Here is a 22,932-nt window from a genome sequence, read left to right on the forward strand (position 1 = left end):
TACTAAATATCCACCCAAAAGAAATGGAAATATATGGCTACACCAAGACTTTCATGTAAATATTCATAGAAGCATTGTTTATAATAACCCAAACCTGGAAACAACCCAAATATTCACCCACTGCTGAACATATAAACAAAATATCGTATATTATACATGTATTGATAAAACGTATTTTTACACACACTTGAACAGATATTTATTTATCTGTATGCTAAGATGAAGACTTGTAAACCATGTATATATTTTACCACAGTCATAAGAATATGGGTATACACATAATTTCAAATTAGCATATCTTCAGTTTTTGGCCCAGATACAAATCTAGATTCAAATTCTAGCTCCACCACTTCTTAGCTCTGTAGCTCTGGGCTAGTTACTTAATCTTGCTGAGTTGATACTAGTAAAATCAGGGTAATTATATATACCTTACAGGATTGTAGAATTAAAGGGGATAAAATATATAAAGTGCTTAACACTAGCCCAGCACAGGGTCAGTTCTTAATAAATCATACCCAGTATTATTATTTGTCTCTTTTGAGTTTCATTTACAAACGCAGTTGTTGCCTAACACTCTTGGTTGAGAAGAAGGAAGCCATTTTGTGCAGTGGAGAAAGCCACTTCTGCTCTTCTAGCCGTCTGACTTCAAATTTTTCCATTAATCTCTCAGATGCTCAGTTGCCGAAATCTGTAAAGGAGAATAATGTTAGATATCTCACAGGACGTGTTATGATTAAGAAAATTATATTAAAGTGCTTTGTGAGCTGCAAAATACAATAAACGTATAAAGCGCCATATTATTATAGCCTTCTGTTCCCATGAATGCCACCCACAATTTGTTTTTAGGAGAACCTGAATAACTACTCATAGAGCGATGTGTAGTCATTTTTCAACCTCTAGGATTATAATGAAAGAATCTTTTCATGGCCCTGGTGGCAGCGAGTCATTTTCAAAATAAATTTTATTCTCCTGTTGTTTAAATACAAAGTAAGAACTGGGTTACTCTCGATGTGAAACACACTCTGCCTGCCCTCATGAGCTATCAGTCTCAGCTAAATATGTCCCTGGCCAGTGTGTTAATAATCCCCACTGGTTCCGAGACCTCCTTCTACCAGCGAGGTGACATTCTTTGTGTTCAAATGTCCAGCTGACGTCTGCTGCTTAAAACAGCCCATGCTTTCACCCCTCTCTGCATTGTCACAGTCCTGCCTCTCCGCTCTTAAAAGGCTATCGCAGCCACTCCTAGCACCAGTTGCTGACCAGCCTGCCCACCTGCCTCCCTGACTGCTGCGGGCTGCCTTGAATGCCCGGTTCTTCAAGCTCCTTGTGGGTCTGACAAAACAGGGACCATGTCTACCTTTGGCTACAGGAGAGGACTTAGCAAATATGAATCCATCGATGAGGACGAACTCCTCGCTTCCCTGTCAGCTGAGGAGCTGAAGGAGCTAGAGAGGGAGTTGGAAGACATTGAACCTGATCGCAACCTTCCCGTGGGGCTAAGGCAAAAGAGTCTGACGGAGAAAACCCCCACAGGGACATTCAGCAGGGAGGCGCTGATGGCCTATTGGGAAAAGGAGTCCCAAAAACTCTTGGAGAAGGAGCGGCTGGGGGAGTGTGGAAAGGTAGGCTCTCAGGATTATTTCCTCTCTCCTCCCACCCCCCAACCCCCCACCCCAAACCCAAGAACCTGTTGTCTCTAACTTTTCAGTTCTCATCACTGTTCTTTTTTTATAATCCATTTGTACCTGCTCTGAAAAATTTCTCAAGCTGAAATGGTCCTGTAAATTCTATGGCCACCCAGTGGATCATACATGTAAAATTCTTAGCTGGGGTTCTATGATTGACTAAAGATGAGATCTTCAAGAGGAAAAGAATTCACAAGCAAGGCATGGGTTTACATATTTTGCCAAACATAAGTTTAATTTGAGTTATAAGTTGGGGATGTGGAATAATATCTGTTTCTGACTATATATATATATCTATATATATATAGAAGTTAAGTAAATTTGTTTTCTTCTATAAAGACAAAAATGGGTACTACTCTGGTTGCTCTGACTGTGATGGTGGCCGTAGTAAAAATAATTCTTTTTCACCAATATCCAGAAGTGTAGGGTGGTGGGAAGTATGTGGAGCTGAGAGTCGGGGGGCCTTATTTCTAGTACCTGCTCTATCCCTAAGTTGTTAGACCTTGAACAGATAGTCAGTCACTTCTGCAAGATTCTCTTTCCTATCTGTCCATGTAGGGAGTTGAATCCAGCATTTCTTTTGTGAATCAAGAACCCTTTTGAGATTTGGATAAGTTACAGACTTACTTTAAGAAAATGTGCCTGTGCTTGTGCATGCATATGCAAACTGTTACACAGAATTTCAAATGACAATGCACATCCCGTAACCCACCTGAGGACGCAGGTGAAACACGCCTGCGTAGATGATCTCTAAGATTCCTTCCTACTTTATAAGGGTGATTCTGAGGTCAGGAAATGTGCTTATATTAGAGCTCAGATCTATTAAGCTCTTGGTCTCTGCCGAGTACAAAGTTACTTTGAATTTGCCAAATGAATCATTAACAGCAGAAAATTCAAAAGACTAGGCTCTTGGAGAATAGTCATGGCAGTAAGAATGTTAATTTAGCAAATTCCTGAATCCGTGGAAGAACACAGGTCAGGAGCAACAGTTCAAAGCCCCTGTGCTCCACTGGAGTCATCTAAAATCAGAGCGCCCTGAAGCCAATGGCCAGACTTCCACAGCACTAATCCAGGCGCCCATAGATATCTTGATGACAGGATGTGAGGGTCCCAGGGGTAGCAAGACACGTGTGAGCTTTGTCCATGTCAGTCATCGCAGGAAGGGCCACTGGGATCAGGCCAGGGTCTGCCAAGGCCAAGGTGGCCACCCACACTGAGGGGCTGCAGGAGGAGGTGAGAAAGGAGGACACACATGACGGCCCAGGGTTTGGGCTGGTCAATTCCTCCACAACCGTGATTTTTAGAGGTCTTTTTTTTTCAATGGGGACTGTGTGTCAAAAAACATGATAAAATACATAAAATGTGACATTTTTATTACAGTTCTTAAAAAGAATTTCCTTCATAAAAAGAGTGAAATTGCCTCAGAATATCCAGGACAGACAGCCATTATAGTACTAACCCACAAAGGCATTTTAATGTCATGATGTCTTGAGATCAGTGGGAAACAAAGGGCAAAGCTGGTTGTCAGCTGTTGATGAAACCCACTGGATCCTGCCAAAGGTTTTGCCGATCCCTGCCAATGGCTTATCAGCTCAATGAGAGAGGCCGCCGTGTTGAGGAACTTTGATTCCTTTCTCGGCTAGTTAACTTGTCTCCCACTACACTTTCTCTGCTGGCCATCTGTCTCTGAAGTCACAAGGAGTGCTGAGCAGAAGCTTGCCAGTGGAGGGTGTCAATCCATTCCCACCACAGGAAAAGCAGCTGACCAGTGGCGGGGGGTGGGGGGTGGGTGGCGACAGGGACAGCCACATAAGTGAAGAGCAGCGCAGTATGCATCGTGAGGAGGCGGGGGGCGGGGGGGGGGGGGGGGTCGTGCTTCTCAGGCTACTGGCTCTGTAAAGGCTTAAGAAAATCATGTTCAACGTCTGCCGAATGACAGAACACAGGTTCACACAAACTGATGCTGCGTTAGAGCTCCAAGGGGCCTTAGAGACCCAAGGATCCAGCTCCCCTTGCTTGAGCATCTGCTGGGTCTCAGGCCTAGATGTAAATGAGTTTGCTTACATTATTTCATTGACTTCTTACCTTCTGCACACAACAACTGAGACTAGGAGAGATTGAGAAACTTATTTGAAGTTAACAGCTTCTAAGTAGAGCTGAAATTCAAACCAAGCTCTGTTGGCACAAAGACCGTGAGTCTCAAGACACGGGTGCCCAACCATGAGCATTGCCTGGGAACTTCTTAGAACTGCTGCTTCTAGGGCTCCCCCAGACCTGCAGAATGAGGAACTCTGGGAGTGGGGCCCTGCAATCTGTGGGCTCACAAGCCATCCCGGTGATTGCGACACACACTATAGTCTGAGGACCGCTCAACTAAACTGTAGTTTCTCTGAGACCCCCAGAGGATGAGTGATTTGTCTAAAGTCAACCAGCTCTTTAAGAGTAGACCAGAAGCAGAACTGAAAACTGAGCCTCTTGCTTCCTTGTTCATGTAGTGATGCCAAGGAGGTGAGAAGGAGAATTGGTTGGCCACCCCCTTCTTGTCACTTTCTCTGTTCCCTAGGTGCACCAACATCCACCTTCTGCCTATTCCCCTCAGCACCACATGCCTTACTGCCTCCCCTCACCCCTGTTCCCACCAGAATCAGGGTTAACCCGGAGCAGCAGCAGCCCGAGCCCTGGAAGTGTGCAGTCAGTACAAATGCTGGGGTAGTTTCGAAAGTAAAAAAGAACGTTTTTTGCATCCTCCTATCTTCCCTCTCTCGACACCTTTCTCCCTTTTGATGTTCTTCTTTCAGATCTCCCTTTCCTAGAGTGGTAACCATTTCAGACCGTCTGGGACTGTTGAGATTTTAGACCGAACAATCCTGCCTCCTGGGATACCTTTCAGAGTCAGGCAAACCGGGACAGCTGGTCACCTGACCGCACCCAGCCCTGTCGGTCCCACTCTCCGAATCAGTGAGCGAATCATACACGATCCTCTCCTCACTCCTTTGGGAAAAATGACAAGCCTTAAAATAGATACTTTACTGGGGGAAGTAAAACGCCCTGCGTGCACACCTCAAGGATAACTTGAGGGGTGTCAAAGAAGGCTTTCTGGAAGGAGTGTCATTTAGATGTTACATGACAACTCGTTGCTGGATAACAATTTCAGATATTGTCTCCCCAGGTACATTTCGAGAGGAAAACACCTCTTGCAGATAGAGCCTAAAGGTCTTGACAAAACCAAAGAGAGTAAAATTTAATGGTGGCATGAAAGCCAGTATCTCTCGATTTTGAGATGGACCCCTTTCCTCCAAATACTGAAACGGCTAAAAACATACACACATAAACTCACAGGCACACATGGACTAGAATGATATGAAAATATACAAAGGGATTTGAGGTGAGGTGGGGATGGGGAGAAGCCAGCGTACGATTCTTTCTTTCCTTCAGCTGCTGTAACCCACTTACCCCACTGCTGGGCTTATGCGGCCTCCTCTCCCTCCTCATCTCACCAAGAGGCCCGGCTAAAGCCACATTCTTTCTCTTATGTTTTTGGGTTGTGACTTGCAGCCAGCTGCCACCAAACAGGCCCCCCCCCCCCCCCAACACAGATGCACAAACACACAGACACACACACACACAGTAGCCCTCTCCCACTTGCTCCTGGAGAAGTGGATAAATTAAGACTGGACAAGCCACCCAGGAGGGGCTGACCACTTCCCCAGGCCATCACTTGCTGCCTGCCACTCTAAACAAGCAGATACCGGAGGCTGTTTTGTGAGAGCAACTGGGCAAATAACTTGGAGCCCAGGGCAGTGTTTCCAAGCTCATTCCACAGCCTCGGGCAGCAGGAGCTCTGTTTCCAAGGTAGAGGGAAGAATCATGCCTTTGGGGACAAAGGAGGGACTCTGGGCTTTACAGAAGACAAAGAGAGGACTAAAAAGATAGCATTGGGGGAAAAATCAGATTCCGTCAGCAATTTCCAGATTGTTTTTTATCAGGAAAGATAGCAAGGAGAAGAGAAAGAAGGGTCACTTGGGCTTCTTGCCACAGAGTCTTGCAAACGGGAAAGACAAAGATAGAATGAAATTGTGTTTGCCTGAAAGCCTTTCATGATTGATACATGCTGAATAATTGAAGACCCTCAGGCTGAGGCGATGGCTTGCTTCAAGATTTTCTACTGTTCTCTGCTGTTCCACCCTACGGTTGGAATCTAGTTAGTGCCAAGGGCGATGATTATCTCTCTCACTTCGTGTCTTCTGCAGTCTGTCTCATTTAACCCTGCACAAGCGTGAGATTTCAAGTCGATTCACTGAAAAAGGTGACGGAACATCTTTCCGCATAGAGCTGGGTTTTAGCCTGCTGCTGCCTTGGACAGCAGCCCTGCCTCAAGGCTTCCTTTCCCAGAGCAGGGACAAGGACAGCAGCACCTTGCAGGTGGTGTGAGGTCCCCAAGACCCTGTGCTAGGCTCTACCTCAGAGGTAGATTAAATGTTGGAGGAGCAAATGATGCCCCCGCCTCTGTCTACACCGAGATGGGGCGGGGGGGGGCAGAGAGCACTTGGCTCCTGTCACATCTGCTATAGGAGGCAAATCTGGGGAAGAAGTTTTGTACGTTAAAAAAGGGAACCCATTAACATGTTGTTTATTTTTATTTTCATTAATTTGCTTGAGATGGAGAAATAAGGAAGGACAGAGGAGTGATTCCAGAAGGGAAGGTTGAATTTGTTAAATTGTAAGCAGACTAGGAGTCAAATAGTTCCGAATAGGTAGTTAAGAGAATAAAAAATTTATCAAGGGTTTTCCAAAGCTGAAGTTCCAACATATTTGTTCAATTGGCAAAACGATCACAAATTTTTATTCAAGAAATCTAATTCTGCATATTTATTTTGCAGAAAATAAAAGAAATGTTTATAGAAAAAGCTGTTGAACTTTAAGCAATGAAATGTTAACCTTGGTCACCTGAGCTAGAGAGCTCAAAAGCAGGTTAACTTTTTCCTTATATACTTTTCTATTACTTGCTATGTGTTATTTTTCTTTATTTATTGAATATAATTAATATATAACATAGTATTCATTTTAGATGTACCACATAAACATTTGATACACGTATTGCAAAACTGTGTTACTTTTGTAAATTAAAAAATTGTGCTTAAAAAGGACAAACATAATGATGATAACATGCTCTTTAGGTTGCAGAAGAGGACAAAGAGGAGAGTGAGGAAGAGCTGATCTTTACTGAAAGTAACAGTGAGGTTTCTGAGGAAGTGTACACTGCAGAGGAGGAAGACCAGGAGGAGGAGGAAGAGGAAGAGGAGGAAGACGACAGCGAGGAAGAGGAAAGAACGACTGAAAACAAGAAAGGTATCAATGGAACTGTAAATTATGATAGCGTCAATTCTGACAACTCTAGGCCAAAGACATTTAAAAGTCAAATAGAAAACATAACTTTGAGCAGTGACCACAGCAGAAGAAACACAGAGTCGCCGGCTGCTATTCACCCTTGCGGAAACCCTACGGTGATCGAGGATGCTTTGGAAAAAATTAAAAACAACGACCCTGACACCACAGAAGTCAATTTGAACAATATCGAGAACATCACCTCACAGACCCTTACCCGCTTCGCTGAGGCCCTCAAGGACAACGCGGTGGTGAAGACCTTCAGTCTGGCCAACACACACGCCGATGACAGCGCGGCCATGGCCATTGCCGAAATGCTCAAGGTCAACAAGCACATCACCAGCGTCAACATCGAGTCCAACTTCATCACGGGCAAGGGGATCCTGGCCATCATGAGAGCTCTGCAGCACAACACCGTGCTCACGGAGCTGCGCTTCCACAACCAGAGGCATATCATGGGCAGCCAGGTGGAGATGGAGATCGTCAAGCTGCTGAGGGAAAACACCACACTGCTGAGGCTGGGCTACCATTTTGAGCTTCCAGGACCAAGAATGAGCATGACGAGCCTCTTGACGAGAAATATGGATAAACAGAGGCAGAAGCGGATGCAGGAGCAAAAACAGCAAGAGGGATGTGATGGAGGATCCAACCTTAGGACCAAAGTCTGGCAAAGAGGAACGCCTGGCTCTTCACCTTACGCATCTCCCAGGCACTCTCCTTGGTCATCTCCCAAACTTCCCAAGAAAGTCCAAACTGTGAGGAGCCGTCCTCAGTCTCCTGTAGTCCCACCTGCTCCCCCACCCCCTCCTCCTCCCCCGCCGCCTCCTCCTCCCCAAAGGCTGCCACCTCCTCCTCCACCTCCACCTCCTCCACTCCCAGAGAAAAAGCTTATCACCAGAAACATTGCAGAAGTCATCAAACAACAGGAGAGTGCCCAGCGGGCATTACAAAATGGACAGAAAAAGAAAAAAGGCAAAAAGGGTAAGAAACAGCCCAACAATATCCTAAAGGAAATAAAAAATTCCCTGAGGTCAGTGCAAGAAAAGAAAACGGAAGACAGTTCCCGACCTTCGACCCCACAGAGATCAGCTCATGAGAATCTCATGGAAGCCATTCGGGGAAGCAGCATAAAACAGCTAAGGCGGGTAAGTAACCCAAGAGCAGACAGCCAGGCACAGATTTAGTAAAGGGGTCGGCCTTCATTGCAAAGCGGTATCAAGGTTGACTCCCAAAATACATATAAATATTTTAAATATTTTAGTATGCAAGACAAGCATACTGAGTTTGGGACCTCAGGAGCATGTCACCAGAGAGCACATTTCCATTCGAGAGGTGTGCCTGGGCCACCTTCTCAGCCTCTCTGTCTTTATAGGGCCAAGTTCACTTTAAGACACTCCAACATATAAAAACCCTAATTTCCTTAATAGGAAAGGCAGGGAGTATAATCTACATTCCAAAAAAGATTCATCACTTGTCAAAAATTTTACCACCGAGTTGCAAGTGATTTAAAACCTAATTTATAATAAAAAACTTGAATACCACGCAGCATTAATCTATATGAGTTCTTCTCAGAGAATACTGCTAGACACATACCCTACAGATACATTTGACTTTATCATTTGTGTTGTTTTTATTGAAAGAAAATGCCCTATTTTTGTAGGTGGAAGTTCCAGAAGCCCTGCGATAAAAACATGATCTTTAGAAGAGGATGCAGAATTATTCAGTGGTATCAAAAAAAATGCCTTGTGAGATGTGTCTAAGTACCTTCTTCAATTTGAAATGTTCTCTGACTATAAAAATAGCCTCACCTATTAATTCCAAAGAGAATTTTAAGAAACAATCAGCATGTTTCTTCTGTAAATATGAAAATAAACTTCTTTTTTATGTCATGAGATTTGTATTGGCAAGAAGCAGTTTATTTAAAGATGCTCTTATATCCCTGGATGTGTTGGTAACACTGAGCTGTAACGAGTTAATGAAATGGGCTGTTATTTTTGTAATCCCAATAAATTTGGATTGAAGTTTTTTGTGTTTTTTTTAAAACAAACTAATATTTTTTTGTGAGTTGATATTCACATCTGTTAGGTGTGTATGTAATATGGCTATTAAAAATATTACATTCTTACACCAAAAGGGCTTGAGTCCTTAACATTTGCCTTTCTTTGTTTTCTCATATCCGAGAAAATCTGATTGGAACTCTTTTGAAAGGTCTGGAATCAAGAACTTTCTTAAAAGTCTTTTTGGTAGATAAAACCCATGAAAAGACCCCGAAGTGGCCATTATAATCTTGAATGCATGGATGTTAGACCCAGGATGTCAGCTGACACTCCCACATTCCCATAAGGCCGAAAGGTACCCAGAAGTAATTCAATCTTTTATAATTAAAATCAAGTATTTCTGGAAGAATAAACATTGAAAGTTAGAAAATACCTTGGTTGAGAGGAGATAAGTGCTAGAGGAATGCCTGGAAGACAGGCCCCCTGAGTTCAGAGCTATCTTGTGGCTGAGGCTAACAGTTCACCATTCAAGTCTCCTTTGGAACTCTCTGCGGATGAGCCTTAGTTCAGTGAGTCTCAGCCTTCTTGTGCCCTACACAATCCTAGTGATGTCAAAATGCACCACACCCCCTCAGAGACAAGTGCACTTGTGTTTGCAATCCCCACCAATCATTCAAACCAGCCCCTCTCACTCAAGAAAGATCTAAATTCAGATAAGAGAAAGACACATCAGAGATTACTTCATTCCACTCCAGTGCTCCACTCCAATTTATGAAAGCTAAAAATCTCTTCTAAAGTCCTTTGTATTAACTATGATTAGCAACGTTTCCTTTGTGCCCTACAGGGTATAACAGTCGTCTTGGTAAGCTCTCTGGGCCACCCATTCAATAATTGTTTGCTTCACATACAAAGCTTTGGATTATCTCCTATCAAGAGGATTGGGTTTCACTAGAAAATTTCTCCAGTCGTTCTTGGGTCTGTTTCTTTTAGTCTGCCATTCTCTTCCTCAATAAGAATAACTGATTTAATCTCTGAAGGGGAGTTCCAGAGGCCCAGGAGCTAAGTCAGTGCCCTAACTCCATGTGGGGAATGACTGGCATTTTCTGAACTATCTAGGTTGCCTCATGTACTTTTCACAACAACATGAAAAGGTGCTATTCCCATTTTATATGTGAGGAAACTCAGGCCCAGAGAGGGGACGTTTGCGTGTGACCTGGGTACCTCTGACTGTAGAGCCCACGCTCCTTCTGCGTCATGGCCCCTCGCTGCTTCCCTCCAGACTCAAACCTCCCAAAGGCTCCCTGTTCTTAGAACAACAGTGGGTATTTCAGTTTCCTTTGAGAGTAACTTCACTATTTTCACCCCTGAGTGTTTACAATCATGCTCATTATTGTTGTCCGAAGAAATAAAAGCTAAAATGTAGGTTTCTAAAAGGCGTGTGTGTGTGAGAGAGAGAGAAGGAGAGAGAGTGTGAATTTAGAACAGAAGCTCAGGCAGACCTTTCTTTCCCCTGGCCCTCGTGGAGTGTGAGGACAGGGCTTTTCCATATGGCAGCAGCTTCCAGCTCCATCAAGATGAGACTGAGGGGTAAATGGTTGCTGATAAACTGGGTCATTGATAAAACCATGCACGCGTCCCAGAAGGGGGTGTGCGGCAGCCCTCCCCAGTGAGGAGGGAAAGCTGCCGGGGAGGGGGAGACTAGCCGGAAGGGAGCGAGTGGGAGCCAAATATTCTCTCCTTTGCATTTTAAAAGGGTGGCTTGATGGAAATTTTGGGGCCTCAGGAGAGAGCAGCATGCAGTTACTAGGTTCTTCACAAGTTGTAAATAAAGATATGGACTCTCACATTCAATATATAAAAGAAAATATAAAACCCCTAAAAAGGAGTGTATGACATGGTCAGATACTAAGTAGGTACATTTGTCATTCAGGAAAAATATTTCTAGAACATTATTTCAGAATACAGTGCTGTAAACATACAAGGTATTGGGACTCTCTTTATTCAGCCCAGGACAGGTGCTCTTAGTTCACCCTCCCCGCAAACTCACAGAGCTGGGATGAAAACAAATTCGTTCATCGTCTACAAGGAGCTTTCAGCTCACTGGGAGACAGGCCATGCGAGCCCAGATGAAGTGTTTAGGCTATGATTTATATCTGCATGTTAATCCCTTAAGCCTGACTTGAAATGGGGCCAGCATGCTGTCTCGCTCTGCTTCAGGAACCCTGTTGCCCCAGGTATTTAATAACTCGGTGTCAGCAGGATCTTGATTTAATACCTGTGCTGACGTCGTTGCTACAAGTGAGTGAAAGGAAGCAGTAGTAACAGGCTGCAGTGCCTATATTGGGAGGCACCAAAGGTTGGGGTAAATCACCGTGCTCTTGAAAAGACCTCTTAGCTACTTCCTTTCAGGACAAATTGAACACCGTCTTTTCTTTGTTTCTCTGAGGCTTGAAAGGTGGAGTTTTATTTCCATCAATCATCAAATAGCATGATATAAAAAACTAAGACCTAAGAATTACAAAACTCAGGCATATGGTAGCAACATTGATGCACTTAGCAACTTCCGCAAATATTTTCCAAGTGCCTACCATGTTCCAGATCTTCTTCTGGATACTGAGGATTCACACAGAACAAAGGAGATACAACCCTTGTCCTCACGTAACTTACAGTCTAGCGGAGGGAGCTCACACCATTCTTTCACGCATCATGAATTGATTTATCACGTGCTTCCTGTGTATGAGGCACTCTGCTTGGGGCTGGGGAGACCAAGTTGAATTAGAAAGTGTCCTCCTCCTCAAAGTAGTGAGAATCCTATGAAACTATTCCTTCCAGAACAGCAGTAAGAACTGAGTAGAGGCAGATGTAGGGTCATACGTGGGCACTGTGGAAGGCTAAGCCTCTAAAGCTAGTGTCATAGCAAACTTTTTCTGTAAAGAGCTAGAGAGTAAATATTTTAGATTTTGTGGGCCATTTGGTCTCTGTCACAACGATTCAACTCTGCCACTGTAGGGCGAAAGCAGCCATAGACAATACACAAAGAAATGAGTGTGTCCTAATACAACTTTATTTATAAACACTAAAATTTAAATTTCATACAATATTCATGTCTTGTTAATTTTTTTCCTTTAATTTTTTCCAGCCGTTTAAAAATGTAAAAACTCTTCTTAGTTTGCAGGTGTTGGATAGATCTGACTTGTGAGCCACAGTTTGTTGTAGACCCTTGACTAGAAGCAGCAGAGAAGAGTCAAGAAAAGCTTCTCAGGGAAGGTGACACTTGATTTGGACTTTTAAAGAATAGAGTCTTTTAAAGAAAGACACCAGCTCAAAAAAGAGTTGAGGGGCCGGCTGGGTGGTGCGGTGGTTGGGTTCATGTGCTCTGCTTCAGCAGCTGGGAGTTGGAGGATTCAGATCCTGGGCACGGACCTACACACCGCTCATCAGGTCACGCTGTGCTGGCGTTCCACATACAAAATTGAGGAAGACCGGCACAGATGTTAGCTCAGGGAGCATCTTCCTTAAGCAAAAAGAAGAAGATTGGCAAGAGATCTTAGCTCAGGACCAACCTTCCCCATCAAAAAAAAAAAAAAAAAAAAAAGCGTTGAATGAGGGGGTGGGGAATGAGGAAGGACATTTAAGATTGAGGAAACGGTATCACAGAAAATAGAAGAAAATCATAGGGTAGAGTGTAATTCTGTAAAAACAAGGATTTGGTAAAGAGTTAATATTGCAGTCTTTTTTTCTAGAATTGATAATTTTGGTGGATTAAGGATAGGACTATTATATAGTCTCTGTATGAACATTTCTTTTTACAAAAATAGTACATGATCATTAAGAAAAATCAGAATAAACAGATAAGGAAAAGAACATAAAGAATTCCCATTATCCCACCTACACAGAAAGACTACTGATAACCCTTTAGTGTATATCCTTTTAGAACATCTTAATGCATATTTAAACACATATAACTGTTTTCTACAAAAAGGGGAAGATAGCATACATACCATTATATAACCCACCATATTTTATTTCAAAAATTCAATGTCAAAATTTATTGGCTAAGTTATTTTGATTAGCCCTCTGATCTTCGATATTTAGTTTCTTCCAATTCATTCCTTTGATTTATTCTAACTTTTAACTGTTCTGAAAGCCCTTGGAAGAAATGATTGGCTGAATGATTGACAGCTAAAAAGCCATCTGCCAATAGCCAAGAGCTGTGAGGCATCATTGTGGTACATCAAAACTGGAAATTAGGTTATAACCAAATTGTCATGTTTACCAACTTTCTCTCAGCCAAATTGTATGCTTATCCAAACCACAAAGCATGCATTAGTAAGATGTATTTCAAAAAGTCCATACAATTTTCTACTTCTCAATAAAAAGGCTGGGATGGATTGAGAGTCGTAGGTGGTCATCCTGAACAACTTAACGCAAGCTAAGGAATGTGGACTTAATTATGAAAGTCATAGGAAGGATTAAAGGATTTCAAGAGGAGGAGGGACATGATGTTCATGCAGGTTTTGAAAACATGACTTGTGTAACCGAGAGGAGGATGGACTCAGTCAGGCCCAGGCTGGTGGCAGGAAGACCAGTTAGAAGACCATTGTAACAATCTAAGAATGAAGTGATGCCAACTTGAGCTGCGAATGCTGAGTGGGTGTAAAGAGGCCAGATCAGATAGAGCAGAGACTTAGAAACCATCTACTCCACAGAATTTAGTTACTGGTTGGATGTAGGGGGCAGGAGGCAACAAAAGAGAGGTGTCTATGTTGATGCTTATGTTCCTGGCTGAGCCATTTGAGTGGATAGTGGTGCCACAAAATGGGCTAGGGAATACAGCAGGAGCAGGTTTGGAGGAAGCAGGTGAGTTCAGTTTTAAATATATCACGTCTGGTCTGAGGTGCCTGTCCATTTATGTGTGGGTCAAGAATCATGGGGGTGGGATTTGTGCTGGAAATAAGGATTTGGGCAGTCATGTGGTATGAGTGGCACTTAAAGATGGGGATTTGGATGAGGTCACTCAGAGAGTGTGGCGAAGAGCAGCGGCTGTGACCAGAGAGAAATCAGAGGAGAATCATGTGGCAAAGCAGAGAGTTGCACTAAGGAAGGAGCAGTCAGCAGCATAAAATGCCTCAGCGAGTTCTGGAGCTTGAAAGTGTTCACTTGAACTGGTGATCTTGGAGAGAGCTAGTCTACGGCAGCAGAGGAGATGGAAGTCGAATGGTAGGGGTACAGTGGGACGACTCAGCCCGATGAAGAGTATAGTGGAATGCTTCAAAACTCAGGTATGTTGCTCTGGTGGACCATCAGAGGGTCCACAAATCTGAGTACAAAGGGCACATCTTCTTGGCATGTCATTTTTACTTGACATGAGAAATAAAAATTATATTTTTTATATATATACACACACGTAATTATTTTTACTGGACATGAGAAAATATATATAATATATATATTTAAATATAAATAAGATATATTTTTTCTCATGCCCAGTAAACATGACACGTGTGTGCATATATATGTGTGTGTGTGTGTGTGTGTGCGTATAATCTAGTTAAAGTCAACTGGAAACCTCATTCCACCTCTGTGACAGTCAAAATCTCCTACAGGATTTCTGAGGATTCCTGGGATGGAGGGGTGGTTGCAGGCTCATCTGCTCATGGTTGTTTCTGGCTTCATACTACCAGCATGCATCTTGCAAACCTATTTAATGGCCCCATTTCTAACTACATTGACCTAATGTGGCAATCAGCCTTCTTTCTTGATCTCCACAGGTTCAACATTGCATGAACATTTGGGAAATGAAGGTGGGGTTGACATTACAGCAACACAAATGACTTCAAATTGAACATGAGACGTCAGAGTTATTAGAAATCCTCTGGCTATCTCACCATCAGAGAGGTTTTCCCAGCAGCTATGTTATCCCACATAATAGTCAGTGTTCTCTTGCTAGTTTTTCACTTCCTTCCTCTCCTTTCATGATTCTGTCTCAACACTATCCACCTGAATTGCTCTTCGGAATTCCAATTTTTTTCACTCTGTTATGCACAGCAAATTCAGCTCTCTCTAGCCCCACTCCCAAAGAGCGGCTCCAGTCTACCTTTGCATATCCAACTGGTCAGTGTGGTGCAGATCAAAAGAGAGTTTGATTTAACAGGAACCACCCTAAAGTTATTGTTGTGAATTGAATTTCTCCTCTCTGGAAAATGGTATATCCTCTCCTTGGCCACCACAAAAACTCTTGTTGAGTCACTCACAATCTGTTATCTGCACTGTTGTTTCTGAACTTGTTTCTTCTTAACTAGTTGCTAACCAGTTGCTTTCTAACTGGTTTCTCTGTCTCCATTCTCACTCACCCCAATTTGTCTTCAAGATGCTAGAGTGATATTTTTGCACAATGCAATTCTGATGACATCAGTCACCTGTTTGAAATTCTTCAGAGGTAAACCATATTCTACAGAATAAAGTTCCAATCCCTTAACACGGCAAACATGGCCCTGATTATCTTTCTGTCTCATCTTCCATTACTTGTCCTCATGTACCCTATGCTTAGACCATACTGAGCAACTTGCAGTTCACTGAACAACTGATAGGCCGTCCTGACACACACCTTTTCACACACCATTCTACCTGTCTAGAATTCCCCTCCCACTCTGTACATCTGGTTAGCACCTACGCATCCCTCAAAGGAGACCTGGAAAGATCAGTAGCTTATTGACCCAGGAGATAGGGAAAAGGCCATCCTTCAAAACAATCTCTGTCCTTCTCCACACTGCCCCTGGGTGACCTCTTCCAAACCCCTATCTTTAAATATACTCATACCGCATGACCCCCACATCCTTACTTCCAGCACAAATCCTACCCCTATGATTCTAAACCCACACATTCAAATGGACAGGCACCTCAGACACAGTGTATTCAACACTGAATGCATCTTCTTCCTCCAAGACCTGTTATATTCTATATCCCACAATCTCACAATTCACTTTTCCATGCATTATATACCATTTGTGTACGTCTTAATCTTCCTACTGTCCCACTGGACTATCTATCCTGGAGGTGAGGGACTGTATCTTATTTTTGTGCTTAATAAACAGCAAGCATTCAATACATATATTTGAATAGACAAATATCCTTAGCTAGTCAACAACAATGAACAGACAACATGACAGTATCTTTCTCACTGTCCCTCCCAGGGTGGCCGACAGTAGCATGGGACCAAAAAGGATCATGGTTGAGAAATGAAGTTCCAGAGGCAGGATTGGTCCCACTAGGACAGGGGAGGACGTGCACATGGAGGCCAACCGGCTCCAAGGAGCATATCATTAAGGAGCAGCCAACGGTAGGCATTCCCTCTGTGCCCATGGTAGGGCCAGAGTTCTGAGAATGTCCACAACCCCTCTCGCTGGTCCTCCTCCCTCAAAGACGCCACCCCTTTTCCATGTGTGATCTGGGGGCAGTGGTCAGGCTGTTGTCATGCATGGCGGTGCAGGCTACAGTCTGGAGAGCATTTGGGCAACCTGAGGACTGCCAACTAGAAAACAGAAGTCCTGTTCTCTAGATAAACCATCTTGAGGTAAAATTAGTATAATCTTTAAAACCCTCACTCTTGAGTTCATTAGACAAATTTGCATTCCAAAGTGGAGGTTTTTCCTTTGATATATTATCTGTTTGTACACTGGCTATGCTGCACTGATTTTGAGACAACTGATCACTTGTTCCAGATTGAAACATTGTGTAATCAGCCATATAGTCTTTATTACAAGTTAAAGAGTTTCTTAGAAACTTCTGGAATTTTAAAAAATTCAGCATATAATTGAAAAGTATACCCATTTCCTCTGATCAAAATACGTTGGTCACCAGCACAAATTGCTAAATTCTCTCTCTTCCTGAACGAAATCCCTGTTACATAAACACAAAAACAAATGGTCTACAGTCAGTCTCAGGTTACAATTTGCAAGTTGCCCTCCCTGACTTTATCGTGCATTAATTCCCCTTCAAGCTGGGGCTGAGTGGTGGCAGCACCCCAGACTGAAAACCAGGACATTCACGGGAACTAATAATCCAACAAAGAGCAGCTCAGAGGAACTCCACATTGAAGCAAAATTGGGAAAATAAAGCTTTTTTTGACATTTAAAGGAAGAGTCAGAGGGCAAATACATTTATTTCTACATATTTGTGAATGTCTTTCTAGAAGTTATACCTTAATTTTCTGCAGCTTATGCTTTACCAACATGTTACCAGTTGGAAGTTGCAGGGACTACAGTGGACCAGCAGAAAGCTGAAAGTACCCCATTCCCGGGCAGTAAGGTAATACTCACTGACGGCCCAATTTATTTTTCTCTAAACGCTGCCCAGAATTTTTGGTGACTCTTTTCAGAGACTCATAGAAAGTTTAACAGAAATCTTGACCTGTCAGAACTTGTTGGGATAGATAACATACTTTTGCTCCAGAGTTGTCACTAGTAAAAGTTGTTTTTAAGCAAATGCAGATTTTTTTTAATATAGGCAAAAAAACCCACCAAAAACTAATCCAAATTCTTCTCCACATATGATATTCATAAATTAAAAGTCACCATTGGGGTGATAAAAATATGAAATAAATGGAAAATGCTTAAGGAAAGAAGACACATTGGCAGAGATTACTTGAAGTTCAGAGAGAGGACTCTGAGGTAATTCCAAATAAATTCTTGTGTAATCATTTATTAGGCATTTGGGATTACTCAGACATGCCAGTTACCTAATCTAATATTTCAAATGGAAAAAATATTTTAATGGTGATGGAAGGGGGATGGGAGTTGGGGATGAGCAAACCAAAGACAAATTTTAAGAGACTTTTTGTTCAGTGAATACACCAAAACTCTAAGGCTGTACTAATCTTCAAACCCGGCTTCGCTTGCTTTAGGGGTTGCTGATTTAGCTGCATGATTCTAACTTATTTTCCTTCCTGTTGCATTTTTTTTTTTTTTTTTTTGAAAACAGAGAATCACACCATTTCCCTTTGGGTCTTTGCATGTGCATAAGCAGAACAATCCCAAGCCTTCTACATTTGAAGTAAAGATATTGGAGTATTATTTTTATTTTTTACCCAGACCATCACTGGTATCTTGACATAACTGGGAGGTGGGGAACTATAGTGGTTAAGGGGACAGCTTTTGTATTAAGACAAATCGAAATCTAAGGCTCAGCTCTGCCACTTACTAGCTATTTAACTTAGTGAAAATTATTTAACCTGTTTCATTTGCCTTGGCTGAAAAATTGGGTTAAGAACTTCCTTCTGTAAAACATTTTCATGTCGTGCCCAACACTTAATAAGTATTTCAGTATATACTGGTTGGTATTGTGATGGATCCTTTTAAACATGATTTTTCTCAAAGGAAAAACATCTCAGTGATGAAAGGTCTGGGAGTGGAGCACGACCATGGGACTTTTGGAAGCCCCTATAAATGGCTTCATTGTCATCAAAAAGTAGCCTGGTCTGAAACTTGGTGAGCACCCACATTATAGTACCCCCGTAGAAAGGATGGGCTAGGGGATGCCGCCTGAGGAAGTCTGAGAGCAGTCTACACGGAGAATTGCAAACTAAGTGGGCAGATGTTGACTGTGCTCTCCGGGGAAAGTGTTTATTAGAAAACCACCTGGGGGGGCTGGTCAATGTACTGCCACTACAAAACAGGACCAGTATTTGATGAGGTGTTCTTGCTATTACTCACAAGCAGTCCATGGAATTTTCACTGTGCTTCATACGCCAGTATCAACTCACAAGTTTCAGGAAGCCAGACAAGCAAAACCAAATCCTCTTCTGTGTATTTTATACCCCGTAGACGACTTAATTACCCAACAATTACTGTTAATTTCTGTAATGGGGGAGGGAAGTAAGAGGACATGACAGGAACCATAAAACAAAAAATTGTACTGGATGATTTCTAGGAGGGGTAAGCATAATCGAGGTTATTGCTTTGATATCAGAGAAAGGGTAAAGCTGGAGAGTGATTTAAGGGGACAATGCTTCAAGAGAAGTAGTAACCAAAGACTGGGATGCAGTCCTCATAATTCTCTGAAATCTGTTGGTTCTTCTGTTTTCCTGCTCAACATTGTGCAGTAGTTTCTATCTTCTGAGGAGATGCTGTGAAAAAAAATGCCATTGGGAATTTAGGTGTGGAAACCAAACATCTTGGGAAAAAAGTTTTCTGTATTTTCAACTTTGTTGTTATTGCCTTCAAGTCAGTTTCTACTCCTAGAGTGGAACCCTGCCCGGTCTTTTTGTGCCCTCCTCTCATCTTCCAATGCTCTATCGGACAAGGCTCTGCTGCTATGTGTCGGGTGTTGACGGCCATTTTCACAAGTGGGTGGCCAGGTCCTTCTTCCTCGCCTGGAAGCTCTGCTGAAACTCGTCCACCATGGGTGACTTTCCCGGTATTTGAAATACCAGTGGCACAGCTTTCAGCATCACAGCAACATGCAGCCTCTACAGTACGACAACCAACAGACGGGTGGTGTGGTTCCCTGATTGGGAAACAACCCCGGGCCAGGGCTGTGAGAGTGCCGAATCTTACTCACCAGACCACCAGGACTGGCATTTTGAACTTTACACAGCATTGTTTTTGTTCCTCCGGAAGATTTGCCAGACAGCTCTGGTAAGTCAATTAACACCATTGTCAAGGTGCACATTTATTCAGGCCAGTTATTCCAGAAGAAATAGATGATAGTCTAAATGTCGCCAGCACTTACATTTCGCTGAATAGTGTGTTGGATGTCAAGATTTGCGCATGTCCAAAATTCCATGCCTAATGCTTGGTCCTTTGTCCATTTATAAGAGAACAAACAGCCATGTAGAAATGCTGACTTAGTACTGACAAAACTCCTAAAGGATACACACATATTTCCTGTATCGTATCAGTGATTTAAACTGTCACCACATTCAGAGATAAATTATACAGCAATTCAATATTAACAATCCTGCATAAAACAGCCTGCAGTCACCAAAACTTTAAATCAGCTTATGTTTTCACCACTGAACCCACTGCCAGTCTTGTGGGTAATGACTACAAATGTAAGTCTTTTCCTTATCTTTTTCTGTTTTCCCCCAATTTTCTCATTAGATGCTGAGCATGCAGTCACGTAAACTTCCTAAGAATCATGACCTGTGGCTAAAAAGTTATTTCTCAATCTAAATGGAGTCAGACAAGAACTTGCAGGCTAATTCTTCCTCCTGGTACCTGGGCAAGTCTTTAATTAGCACAGGACAGGATGGTTGCATAAGTATATTTTATATACATCAATATACATAAATGCCCCTGCTCATGCACATGAACACGAAGATAATTTCTTAAACAACATTAAGTGGCTCCAAGGCTGGCATCTCCAGTGACCTGCTGGAGCAGACCTTGTGTTTTAGACAGGTTTGGAAGTGGCTCACATGGCCTCAGCCATTGGAACCCACACACGTGTATCTCCAACACTTAGCGCCAAGGTTCTTCCAGCCCTCTTTCCTTTTCCACCAACGCACATCTTTTTGCCATTCTTTCATAACCAGTCATCAGCACACCTTCTAGTCCTAATCCAACTGTGTCAAGGTAATTTAACAAACTACAAAAGCCTGCTAAGGAGTTGGTGAGGGGTGGAGAAGCCTGATTCCTAATGGTTCTTACTATTATGTGGTCCATGAATTTCCTCTATTACCCTGATCTTCGAGATATTATTAGTACATGAAATGAGAGATTTGTTTTATTCTGGGGTCTACTTCCAACTTAAAGTAACAATAACCATTTGAAACAGTTTGGTTTAGTCTAGGACATTAGTATAACACTTGCATTCAAGTGCATTCACTTAGCTCTGAAAATAATCCGAGCATTTTTGAAGACTTCGGAACATGATATAGAAGAATATTTACTTAATGTTTCCGTTCCTTCTTGCTTTATTCACAAGTTCCCATTAATATTTAAGAAACGTATGTATTTGAAAGCTTTTTGGAGAAAATTCTCAAAAAGATTCCTTCACAGTTTTTACGATACATCCCTACCCTCAATTTGTGGAAAATCTCATCAATGTAAAAATACAGCAATGATTTTCACATGCTGAAAGATACTCCAAAGTTTTATTATAATGTCCAGCAGTTTGCATGTGGGATCATTACTGCAATTCTAATTTATCACATATTACAAATCATGACCAAGATATGAAGACAGAGTTACATCTAAGTGTTAACCAGCCAGGCAGTGGAAAGAACACAACCACATTTTTTCCTAAAAGTTATCCTACCTTTTCCAACAATCCACTAAATCTCATTTGAGTTCAACTGTACATAACGATTAATGAAGTAAGAGTTACAGAATCAAAACTGAACTCAAATGCACAGTATATTTGCTTCTCCCTATCTCTCTTTTCCTAAGCTGACTATTGGAACAGTCAGCAGAACAACATTTGGTTTAATAATTTAGATAGTTGGGAAATGAAGAAACATATATGAAAGATACAGTAACTCTTATCAAACCAGTTTTTCTCTTGTTATGGGTTCTGGAAAACAAAGTGATGAATGTGCAAAGCAAACAGAAGGATGCTGACAGGGCTCAGGTGGTGCATAGAATTTCTCTCCTTGCACACAGTCTAACTGGCATAAACGATGTCAGGCTGACCCAAGGATGGTGGCTGTAAAACTTGTGGGCACTGGTGCAAATCTAAAGCAATCATCCAGCTCAGAATCCACTTGAACTTTCTAAACATCTTTAGGCAACATGTTATATAGCATACAGGCATTTAACCATGGCCAAAGCAAGGACCAGCTAAATAGAATCCTAAGGTACTCTATTTAGAGGTGGCTTGGAAAGAAAGTGGCTGCAATTCTAGAACTATGCTCATTAAATTATACTCTCTCAGAATTACCACAGTATTAATGTTAACTACATCACAACCTTCAGCACATATCCACAGCTAAGTTCAGAAAAGTCTTTAAAAAAAGAAACAAATATTTTGAATTTTCCATTTGAATGGTGTAGACTGAGCTTTACCTGAATATACAACTAAGAAAGACTTGGCCCTTCTACGTTTACATCCTTGCTCAATAAACAAACAAAAACCAAATAACCTATTTCATCAGCTTCTTCCTAACTAGTTATCATCCTTCAAAATGGAGATTCTAATCCACTTCTTAACTTTACCTGCTGAGTGTTCCCGCAATCCCAACCTTAAAACAAAACTCTGCTTGCCAACACAATTCTATTTTCTGCCTCCTTAGATTCCTACCCTAGCAAACAAAAAGAAAAAAAAAAAGCCGATTTAAGGGGCTAGAGTTGTCTTACAGACAACTACAGAATCGAGACATCATGAACAGCTTGGTTTGTTTCCCTATAGTTAACTGGACATAATGCCTTTTTCTTTCCTTTTCCTTAATGTGTTTCTTTCAACACCACAACTAGATGCAAGTTTTATTTTCCTGCCTTTTTTCCAATAAGGATGAAGTACATGCAACTAAATTAGAACCTTCCCTCTCTCACTAATAGGGAAACCAGGAAGTTGGATTTAAAGCGTTCAGTTTGTCCTTGTGCTCCTTGGAAGAACTCCCGGTCTTTAAATTGACAGTGCAGCTGTTGACTGAAAATTATACAGAAAGATTAATACATTCTTAAACTAATTTTCTGTCAGGCAAGTTGACTGTAAGGATTTATAAAATACGTTTAAACAAGGCAATGCCCATTTACATTCATAAGAAACCAATGAAAATAATTTGTATGTAGAATAAGAAGTTCAATTTCGTTTCAACCCAGTACTAAATAACAGAAGTGTCCTGTGGTGACCGAATGCTTGGACAATGTAGGGTGACTGCCATCATTGAGCCAAAATATGATCACATGCGTCAGAGTCAGAGGCCC

The 22,932-nt window shown here is 42.1% G+C and overlaps 1 protein-coding gene across 1 annotated transcript; it reads left to right on the forward strand.

Annotated features, from left to right (window-relative positions):
- Positions 1 to 1,108: 1,108 nt before the first annotated feature.
- LMOD2 (leiomodin 2) lies at positions 1,109 to 9,203 on the forward strand. Its single transcript, XM_008534841.2, has 3 exons — positions 1,109 to 1,622; positions 6,863 to 8,215; positions 8,731 to 9,203. Exons 1-3 carry the CDS (start codon positions 1,350 to 1,352, stop codon positions 8,755 to 8,757), a joined length of 1,653 nt encoding a protein of 550 aa, XP_008533063.1. The 5' UTR covers positions 1,109 to 1,349; the 3' UTR covers positions 8,758 to 9,203.
- The last annotated feature ends 13,729 nt before the right edge of the window (positions 9,204 to 22,932 follow it).

Source organism: Equus przewalskii, chromosome 4 (assembly GCF_037783145.1).
Source record: "Equus przewalskii isolate Varuska chromosome 4, EquPr2, whole genome shotgun sequence".
In the NCBI taxonomy this organism is placed as follows: domain Eukaryota; kingdom Metazoa; phylum Chordata; class Mammalia; order Perissodactyla; family Equidae; genus Equus; species Equus przewalskii.

Bases quoted from the DNA above. Each gene is read 5' to 3' on its own strand.
- LMOD2 (XM_008534841.2), top strand. From the start codon at position 1,350: ATGTCTACCTTTGGCTACAGGAGAGGACTTAGCAAATATGAATCCATC. The intron at 1,623-6,862 runs GTAGGCTCTCAG...CATGCTCTTTAG, and splicing joins GGCTGGGGGAGTGTGGAAAG to GTTGCAGAAGAGGACAAAGA. The intron at 8,216-8,730 runs GTAAGTAACCCA...CTATTTTTGTAG, and splicing joins GCATAAAACAGCTAAGGCGG to GTGGAAGTTCCAGAAGCCCT.